This window comes from Pristiophorus japonicus, unplaced genomic scaffold (assembly GCF_044704955.1).
Source record: "Pristiophorus japonicus isolate sPriJap1 unplaced genomic scaffold, sPriJap1.hap1 HAP1_SCAFFOLD_3390, whole genome shotgun sequence".
In the NCBI taxonomy this organism is placed as follows: domain Eukaryota; kingdom Metazoa; phylum Chordata; class Chondrichthyes; family Pristiophoridae; genus Pristiophorus; species Pristiophorus japonicus.
Genome location: NW_027253206.1, coordinates 3,328 through 14,432, shown reverse-complemented (window position 1 = coordinate 14,432; position 11,105 = coordinate 3,328). Strand labels below are relative to the sequence as shown.

The window sequence follows — 11,105 nt, the reverse complement described above, 5'->3', positions numbered from 1 at the left end:
ACTTCCGAACTGTCCAATATCGCGGCCGCCGTGCTGTGCACCGAAAGTGGGCGGAAGCAAGGCGGTTGCCATTTTTTCGACATTTTTTTGTACCCAGGGATCTATACTGGAACCTCGTCTTCTATTTGCATAAATCATTTTGATATAAACATTAAATGAATTATGTAAAAGTTTGAAGGCCATACCAAATTAGAAGCCACGGCAAACTGTATGTTAGAATGAAGAGGAGCGTATGGATTAACAGAGTGGGCAGAAAATGGGCAGATGCAGTTAAATGCAGAAAAATGTAAGGTAATGGCTTGAGGAGTGGTGCAGAAGGGAGGGATTCAAATTCCTGGGACATTGGAACCGGTTCTGGGGGAGATGGGACCAGTACAAACCGGACGGTCTGCACCTGGGCAGGACGGGAACCAATATCCTAGGGGGAGTGTTTGCTAGTGCTGTTGGTGAGGAGTTAAACTAATATGGCAGGGGGATGGGAACCTATGCAGCGAGACAGGGGGAAGTTGAATGGGGACAGAAGCAAAAGATAGAAAGAAGAAAAATAAAAGTGGAGGGCAGAGAAACCCAAGGCAAAAAGCAAAAAGGGCCAAATTACAGCAAAATTCTAAAGGGGCAAAGGGTGTTAAAAAGACAAGCCTGAAGGCTCCGTGCCTCAATGCGAGGAGTATTCGGAATAAGGCGGACGAATTAACTGCGCACATAGCATCACGGAGACATGCTCCAGGGTGACCAAGACTGGGAACTCAACATCCAGAGGTATTCAACATTTAGGAAGGATAGACAGAAAGGAAAAGGAGGTGAGGTGGCGTTACTGGTTAAAGAAGAAATTAATACAATAGTAAGGAAGGACATTAGCTTGGATGATGTGGAATCGGTATGGGTGGAGCTACGGAATTTCAAATGGCAGAAAACGCTAGTGGGATTTATGTACAGACCACCAAACTGTCGTAGAGAGGTTGGGGACAGCACCAAACAAGAAATTAGGGATGCGTGCAATAAAGGTATAGCAGTTATCATGGGCAACTTTAATCTACATATTGATTGGGCTAACCAAACCGATAGCAATACGGTGGAGGAGGATTTCCTGGAGTGTATTAGGGATGGTTTCCTGGACCAATATGTCGAGGAACCAACTAGAGGGCTAGCCTGCCGAGACTGGGTGATGTATAATGAGAAAGGACTGATTAGCAATCTTGTTGTGCGAGGCCCCTTGGGGAAGAGTGACCATAATATGGTAGAATTCTTTATTAAGATGGAGAGTGACACAGTTAATTCAGAGACTAGGGTCCTGAACTTAAGGAAAGGTAACTTCGATGGTATGAGACGTGAATTGGCTAGAATAGACTGGCGAGTGATACTTAAAGGGTTGACGGTGGATAGGCAATGGCAAACATTTAAAGATCACATGGATGAACTTCAACAATTGTACATCCCTGTCTGGAGTAAAAATAAAACAGGGAAGGTGGCTCAACCGTGGCTAACAAGGGAAATTAAGGATAGTGTTAAATCCAAGGAAGAGGCATATAAATTGGCCAGAAAAAGCAGCAAACTTGAGGACTGGGAGAATTTTGTAATACAGCAGAGGAGGACAAAGGGTTTAATTAGGAGGGGAAAAATAGAGTATGAGAGGAAGCTTGCTGGGAACATAAAAACTGACTGCAAAAGCTTCTACAGATATGTGAAAAGAAAAAGATTAGTGAAAACAAACTTAGGTCCCTTGCAGTCAGATTAAGGTGAATTTATAATGGGGAATAAAGAATTGGCGGACCGGTTAAACAAGTACTTTGCTTCTGTCTTCACGAAGGAAGACACGAATAACCTTCCGGAAATACTAGGGGACTAAGGGTCTAGTGAGAAGGAGGAGCTGAAGAAAATCCTTATTAGGCAGGAAATAGTGTTAGGGAAATTGATGGGATTAAAGGCTGATAAATCCCCGGGGCCTGATAGTGTGCATCTCAGAGTACTTAAGGAAGTATCCCTAGAAATAGTGGATGCATTGGTGATCATTTTCCAACAGTCTATCGACTCTGGATCGGTAGTTAATGTAACACCACTTTTTAAGAAAGGAGGGAGAGAGAAAATTATAGACCGGTTAGCCTGACATCAGTAGTGGGAAAATATTGGAATCAATTATTAAAGATAAAATAGCAGCACATTTAGAAAACTGTGACGGGATCGGCCCAAGTCAGCATGGATTTATGAAAGGGAAATCCTGCTGGACAAATCTTCTAGAATTTTTTGAGGATGTAACGAGTAGAGTGGACAGTGGATGTGGTGTATTTGGACTTTCAAAAGGCTTTTGACAAGGTCTCACACAAGAGATTGGTGAGCAAAATTAAAGCACATGGTATTAGGGGTAATGTACTGACGTAGATAGATAACTGGTTAGCAGAGAATCGGGATAAACGGGTCCTTTTCAGAATGGCAGGCAATGACTAGTGGGGTATCGCAGGGCTCAGTGCTAGGACCTCAGCTATTTACAATATACATTAATGATCTGGAGGAGGGAATTGAGTGTAATTATCTCCAAGTTTGTAGATGACTCTAAGTTGGATGGCAGTGAGAGCTGTGAGGACGCTAAAAGGCTGCAGGGTTACTTGGACAGGTTAGGTGAGTGGGCAAATGTGTGGCAGATGCAGTATAATGTGGATAAATGTGAGGTTATCCACTTTGGTGGCAAAAACACAAAGACAGAATATTATTTGAATGGCAGCAGATTAGGAAAAGGGGAGGTGCAGCAAGACGTGGGTGTCATGGAACATCAGTAATTGAAAGTTGGCATGCAGGTTCAGCAGATGGTGAAGAAGGCAAATGGTATGTTGGCCTTCATAGTTAGGGGTTTCAGAATAGGAGCAGGGAGGTCTTACTGCAGTTGTACAGGGCCTTGGTGAGGCCTCACCTGGAATATTGTGTCCAGTTTTGGTCTCCTAATCTGAGGAAGGACGTTCTTGCTATTGAGGGAGTGCAGCGAAGGTTCAACAGACTGATTCCCGGGATGGCAGGACTGACATACGAGAGGCTGGATCGACTGGGCCTGTATTCACTGGAGTTTAGAAGGATGAGAGGGGATCTCATAGAAACATAAAATTCTGACGGAGTGGACAGGTTAGATGCAGGAAGAATGTTCCCGATGTTGGGGAAGTCTAGAACCAGGGGACATAGTCTAAGGATAAGGGGTAAGCCATTTAGGACTGAGATGAGGAGAAACTTCTTCACTCAGAGAGTTGTTAACCTGTGGAATTCCCTACCGCAGAGAGTTGTCGATGCCAGTTCATTGGATATATTCAAGAGGGAGTTAGATATGGCCCTTACAGCTAAAGGGATCAAGGGGTATGGAGAGAAAGCAGGAAAGGGGTACTGAGGGAATGATCAGCCATGATCTTATTGAATGGTGATGCAGGCTCGAAGGGCCGAACGGCCTACTCCTGCACCTATTTTCTATGCTTCTATGTAATACATTTTGGGGAAAACCGTGATATTGATTCAACCCTGAACAGAGTTGAGGAACAGAGAAGTAGTGGTGCAGACATGGATATTTTCTGTAACAAGGTTGGGCTGCAGGTAAAAAGGACATTCAAAAAAGTAGATGGGAGTCTGGACTTTGTATATGTGGCACATCGTTGGGCACCTCATTACGTGAATATTATATGAACTGTGGAAAGGGTAGAGTGAAGATTCACTGGAATTATACCAGAATAGTTATTAAGATAGACATGAAAAATTGGATCTTTTTCACTAGGGGAAGGTTAAAGTGGACTTCAATAACAATGTTCACATTAATCAAAGGCTTTGAGAGGGTCATTACTGATGGATTGTTTCCACTGCCTGGCAAATCAGTAACAAGGGGGCACAAACTCAGAATAAAGGGGGGAATCAGAAGAATTGTTCCACAAGGAGGATTATTGAACAAGGATTATTTACCACAAGTGCGTATTGAGGCAGAGCCTATAACAATTTAAGAGAACTGGATAAGCAGCTGAAAAGGACAAATATAAATAGATATGGGAGAAAGGCAGGGAAATGGGATTGCAGTAGACAGTGGAAGAGCCAGCACAATGGGGTTAATAGCCTTCTTGTAACTTCGATAATTGTATGAGGTTCCATTTTTGCAGCCTTGTTTGTGTTTGCAATCTAAAACAGTTTTGCTGGGTCAAAGACAGTATGGAATGCTAGCTTTAATCACACTGCCTTTCATTAATTGTTTATTTTTGAAAGAATATATCTGGTCACTGCAGTATTAAACTAACTGAGTAATGGGAGGGGGCCTCATCAATTTGCTGCAAGTGTTTGTAAAGAGAAGCTGAAAGCAGGAGGAGGAAGTCTGGAATACTGCCAGAGTGCAACAGAATAAACATTTCACACACCCTGTGGGAAAAATCATCAGAAGGTGCTTGCAAGCAAGTTGTAGGTGAAACCACTGCCAGTCAGTAAAGAGGAAAATAAAATATCTTGACTACATAACGATCAACATATTACCACTAAATTGTGTAATGGTTGAATGAAAGTACCTTTAACAGAATGACTGATTCTGGGATGACTCCCAGATTACCCAGTGTTGCAGTGTCATCAGTTAGCATCCGTCCTTCCAGTGACAAATTCTGATCAAATGGTGCGACGGAAAAGGCGTGCATGATCTGTAGAAGGGGTGAAAGTTTTAAAGGCATCAGCAACTCCTGCAAACAATCTACCTGACCAGCATCATCACAGGGACAATTCCCAACACTTCCTCGTATGTTAGTTTAGACAAATCCAGAAATGTATCGACAAAAACGTGATTATTTATTCATTAAAACTAATATAGGAGGAAAACAGAAAAATATCAACAACACTTTTGAATGTCTCCAAAAATGCATGAATACAGATCATACTTTATATGACATCTCCTGCTTCAGAAAATGGAATAGCGACAGTAATTATTTTACCAGAAAGCTTATACTATTGCTGCCTCCATTGGCATTCCTCACTGCAGACCAAAAAAAAACATACCAAGGTCTCAATGTATGCAAGAATACCATTTTGTCCTGTACATCAGTTTAAATCCTAGTCCTGCATTATAGAAACATAGAAATTTACAGCGCAGAAGGAGGCCATTGCGACCCATCGCAGCCCTAAAGGTTACATATAAACCTATGAACAATAACGGAAAGGCAAAGAGCACCCAGCCCAACCAGTCCGCCTCACACAACTGCGACACCCCTTACATTGAAACATTCTACACTCCACCTCAATCAGAGCCATGTGATCTGCTGAGAGGCGCAAAAACCAGATAAAAACCCAGGCCAATTTAGGGAGAAAAAAATCTGGGAAAATTCCTCTCCGACCCATCTAGGTGATTAAAACTAGTCCAGATCATCACCCTGGCCGTATTCTATTCCCTGCAGTACTTACCATTATATCTACGCCATCCAACAAAAGGTCATCCAGTTTAATCCCAATTACCAGCTCTAGGTCCGTTACCCTGCAGGTTACTGCACTTTAAGTGCCCATCCAACCATCTCTTAAAAGTGGTGAGGGTTTCTGCGTCCATCACTCTTCCAGGCAGCGAGTTCCAGATCCCCACAACCCTCTGCGTAAAGAAGCGTCCCCCCTCCCGCAAATCTCCTCTGAACCTTCCACCAACCACCTTAAAACTATGCCCCCTTGTAATAGACCCCTCCACCAATGGAAATAGACCATTACTATCCACTATGTCGAGGCACCTCAATATTTTGTACACCTCAATGAGGTCTCCTCTCAACCTCCTCTGTTCCAATGAGAACAAACCCAGCCTATCCAATTTGTCCTCATAACTAAAATTCTCCATTCCAGGCAGCATCCTAGTAAATCTCCTCTGACCCTCTCTAGTGCAATCACATCCTTCCTATAGTAAGACGACCAGAACAGCACGCAGTACTCCAGCTGTGGCCTAACCAAAGTATTATACAAATTAAGCATAACCTCCCTGCTCTTATATTTTATGCCTCTGCCAATAAAGGCAAGCCTTCTTAACCACCTTATCGACCTGGCCTGCTACTTTCAGGGATCTGTGGACAAGCACTCCAAAATCCCTTTGTTCATCTACACTATTAAGTGGCCTACCGCTTAATGTGTATACCCTTTCCTTATTAGCCCTCCCAAAGTGCATTACCTCACACTTCTCTGAATTAAATTCCATTTGTCACTGCTCTGCCCACCTGACCAGATTGATATCCTCCTGAAGCCCATGCCTTTCCTCTTCATTATCAACCACATAGCCAATTTTAGTGTCGTCTGCAAACTTCTTAATCATACTCCCTATATTCAAATCTAAATCGTTGATATATACCACAAAAAGCAAGGGACCCAGTACTGAGCCCTGCGGAACCCCACTGGAAACATCCTTCCAGTCACAAAAACATCCATCAATCATTACCCTTTGCTTCCTATCTCCAAGCCAATTTTGGATCCAACTTGCCACTTTGCCCTGTATCCCATGGGCTTTAACTTTCATGACCAGTCTACCATGTGGGACCTTATCAAAAGCCTTGCTAAAGTCCATATATACTACATCGTACGCACTACCCTCATCGACCCTCTTGGTTACCTCACCTCAAAATTCAGGGATCATCAAACATGATCTTCCCTTAACAAATCCTCGCTGACTGTCCCTAATTAATCCTTGCCTTTCCAAATGCAGATTTATCCTGTCTTTCAGGATTTTTTTCAATAATTTTCCCACCACTGAGGTTAAGCTGACAGACCTGTAATTACTCGGCCTATCCCTTTTTCCCTTCTTAAACAATCGTACTACATTAGCAGTCCTCCAATCCTCTGGCATCATGCCCAGATCCAATGAAGACTGGAAAATGATGGTCAAGGCCTCTGCTAGTTCCTTTTTTACTTCGCTCAACAGCCTGGGATGCATTTCATCCGGGCCTGGAAACGTATCTACTTTCAAAGCTGCTTTTAAACTCCTTAATACTTCCTCTCTCAGTATATTTATTTCATTCAGAATATCATACTCCTCCTCGATAGCAGTATCTGCATTACCCCTTTCCTTTGTGAAAACAGATGCAAAGTATTCATTAAGAACCCTACCAACATCTTCCGCCTCCACACAAAGATTACCCTCATGGTCTCTAATAGGCCTTACCCTTTCTTTAGTTACCCCCTTGCACTTAATATATTTATAGAACATCTTAAGGTTTTCCTTAATTTTACTGGCCAAGAATTTCTCGTGCTCTCTCTTAGCATTCCTAATATCCTTTTTAATTTTGCCTCTTAACTTCCTATATTGCTCTAAAGATTCTAAAGTATTTAGCCGTTGGTATATGACATATGCGTCCCTTTTTATCTATAGTTTTTCCCGTTATATTATATTGATTGTATTGGCACTTGGTAAACAATTGTTTCTAACCATTTGAAATGCTTTCAGTGGTTCTATCATTAATCAAGTGCAACCAGAATGCAGCTGCTCGCACCAATATCACTGACCTCTGTAGGACTCAATAGCCAAATGGATTGAGTTTTGCTTTAATGGATTGTTAACGGAGCACCTCAATATGATTAGTGCCTCATAACATGTACTCAGGTATGCTACTTCCTAAAATCCAAACTGCAGTGAAAAAAAATCACAACATAGAATTTTTCAGATCATGAAATAAATGATCCAACCAGTCCATTAATTGACAGATCCGAACTCCATTAATTTGCTTTCTTTCAATACCCCCGGCCCTGAATACCTTCTTTCTCCAGTTACACATCCAATTGCCTTTTGAAATCATTTATAATGGTTCATTTCAATGCCTCTCCTGGTAACCTATTCCACAAATAAAATCAGCTGCAAATCTGCCAGTTGCATAACAGAAGCTGAATCTCTCACTTAAAATAGTATCTCTAATTCTCCCAAAACATTAAAAAAATACTTTACCTGTATTTTCAACTCTTTGAGAGTTTGATTGGCTGACACGATGAGCTCCTTTTCTCCACGAACTCTATGCCGTGTGCTGCGTCGAATTCCCTGTTTATAGTACGTGCTGCTGTTCCCACCGCCAATACACGGGTGTGACAGCTTCCGTCGCTTGGCTCCGTTACTCTGAAAGCAGATGGTCTGAAGTCAACCGTAGCTTACAACTACATAAAGTGGAGAAACTTTACCTATTTGTTTATGTGCCCAATCAGTGTAGAACATGGAGGATAACATTTCACGTTCATAGTCTGCAGGCAACGTCACTATTTAATTCGCTAATGCTAAACCACGAGTTGCTCACTGGTCGGCTTTGGTCTAGTTTGTATAGATAACTTACTCTAAGGAGCCCGTGTGTGTATGTCTTCCTTCCTCCCTTTTCCTTTGCTCAGTTTTTAAATACTGCTCATCTGTAATGTTTTCAAGTTCTGATGAAAGATGCAGAGACAAGAACCACCTGCATGCCTACAGTGTTGTTGAAGATCTGAATTGTCAAGCACATCATGGAAGCACAAAGAGCTTGATTATTTGGCCGTGATCTTGATCAACACTGACAAGACTGAATCACGCAACCTGCCCTGTGGCAGGTAGACTTTGGGGATGTTGTGAAAAGGTTAGAACTGTATGTTCACTTAGAAACCCAGCACAATGAACATTTGTACATTGAGAGATTGTCCCCTGGAATTAGCCATGAGATGAAGGTAAACACACAATTATTTTAACAATCACCTGTACAACAGTGACAACCAGCCCCTTGTTCGGAGAGCATCAGTTTACACAGGGTACCTGGAGGGTGCATAAGAACCATGTGCAAACTATCAGTGGCAGACAAGCCAAACTCTAAGTTAATAGCTGGTAAATAAGAGCACTATAAATTATCAGTGAAGACAAAATATTCTTAGCACAGTTTAATTTCCTTTGCAGTGGTACAACACAATATAACTGGCTGTCAGTGAGAAAATAATCTGAAGATGGCTACCTGATGAGGTGGTCTAAGATGCAGTAAAGGACGATTACATACTGCAGTCAAACATTCTCTTAAAATGTCCCTCTAATGGTCCAGTTGAATGATTTACCTTATCCATGTTACTTGGGAGTACATAATTAAACGTAATTTACATCATTGCAAATGTGTGATGTACTCATTTGGCATTTAGAAAATGACCATATGCATTTTAGCCGATTAATGCCATCCTATTAATGGAATTATTCCTTCCCAGGTTCCATCTCATTTTACTTGATTTTTGAACTACTTCAATGAAAACAGAAACTTTGTATTTTTGACGGTCCTCTCTGCAATTTACACAATAAATGGGTTTGCAATGCCCTTGGGCCCCGGTGTTAACTCTGAGTGTATTAGTCAACTATTACACAAACAATATGGAGTACTATTATGCTAACCATGTACAAATGTACACCATCAAGAAAAAATAAAATGCATTAAATTTAAAAGAAGTTTGTTCTTAATTATCCATGTGCAGCTGTAAGTCCCAGATGATGCCAGCAACGTAGCCAAGTTTGCCGACAATACAAAGATGGGAGGAAAAGCAATGTGTGAAGAGAACACAAAAAATCTGCAAAGGACATAGACAGGCTAAGTGAGTGTGCAAAAATTTGGCAGATGCCGAGTATAATGTTGGAAAGTGTGAGGCAGAAAAAAAATCAAAGAGCAAGTTATTATTTAAATGGAGAAAAATTGCAAAGTGCTGCAGTACAGTGGGACCTGGGGGTACTTGTGCATGAAATACAAAAGGTTAGTATGCAGGTACAGCAAGTGATCAGGAAGGCCAATGGTATCTTGGCCTTTATTACAAAGGGGATGGAGTATAAAAGCAGGGAAGTCTTGCTACAGCTACACAGGGTATTGGTGAGGCCACACCTGGAATACTGCGTGCAGTTTTGGTTTCCATATTTACGAAAGGATATACTTGCTTTGGAGGCAGTTCAGAGAAGGTTCATGAGGTTGATTCCCGAGATGAGGGGGTTGGGCCTCTACTCATTGGAATTCAGAAGAATGAGAGGTGATCTTATCAAAACGTATAAGATTATGAGGGGCTTGACAAGGTGGATGCAGAGAGGATGTTTCCACTGATGGGGGAGACAATCTTAGAATAAGGGGCCGCCCATTTAAAATAGAGATGAGGAGAAATTTCTTCTCTCAGAGGGTTGAAAATCTGTGGAATTTGCTGCCTCAGAGAGCTGTGGAAGCTGGGACATTGAATAAATTTAAGACAGAAATAGATAGTTTCTTAAACAATAAGGGAATAAGGGGTTATGGAGAGCGGGCAGGTAAGTGGACCGGAGTCCATTATCGGATCAGCCATGATCGTATTAAATGGCGGAGCAGGCTCGAGGGGCCGTATGGCCTACTCCAGCTCGTATTTCTTATGTAACCAATTATCCAAAATAGGAATACAAGCTATGTTTAAGAATGAACATTGGCTCCTTGCGACCACTCTTCGGCAAGCTATCATTTTAAATGCAATCAAATGACATAGTACCTGGTTAAAGTCGGGATCCTTCTCTCCTTCCACCTTGCATTCCTCTCTCTCCTCCTCAGCCTCAGAACCACTCAAATTTAGCTCTGGTGCACCTTCTTTCATCACCTGAGAAATAAAGCACTGGCCATATAATATAAACTAATTATACAATTGCTAAATTACCTCAAGATAATTCCTGTCATACTTTTCTGTCAATCACACAATGCAGTTATTCTGCTTTAAAGATATCACAACTGCTTGTTCAATCATTCTGTAAATGTCATTTTGACATTGATCACTACTAGTCTTTAAACATTCCCCTCAAAGTGTTCAATCGCTTCATCACTGCCCTTCACACAGTATTAGTGATAGGTTGGGCCTACACACATTGGAGTTCAGAAGAATGAGAGGTGATCTTATTGAAACATAAGATAATGAGGCTCAGCAAGGTGAATGCAGAGAGGATATTTCGGCTCGTAGGGGAAACTAAAACTAGGGGGCATAGTCTTAGAATAAGGGGCCGCCCATTTAAAACTGAGATGAGGAGAAATTTCTTCTCTGAGGGTTGTAACTCTATGGAATTCTCTGCCCCAGAGAGCTGTGGAGGCTGGGTCATTGAATATATTTAAGGTGGAGATAGACAGATTTTTGAGCGATAAGGGAGTAAAAGGTATTGGGGATCAGATCAACCATGATCT

At 41.8% G+C, this 11,105-nt stretch overlaps 1 protein-coding gene across 1 annotated transcript; it reads right to left on the bottom strand.

Annotated features, from left to right (window-relative positions):
• Nucleotides 1-4,511: 4,511 nt before the first annotated feature.
• Nucleotides 4,512-10,533, bottom strand: LOC139250043 (ubiquitin carboxyl-terminal hydrolase 48-like; the record flags this gene model as incomplete). The annotated part of the gene is made up of 3 exons (XM_070872606.1): nucleotides 4,512-4,637; nucleotides 7,892-8,056; nucleotides 10,429-10,533. Coding segments are annotated over 3 exons (396 nt in total), but the record flags the coding sequence as incomplete, so codon positions are not given.
• Between the last annotated feature and the right edge of the window lie 572 nt (nucleotides 10,534-11,105).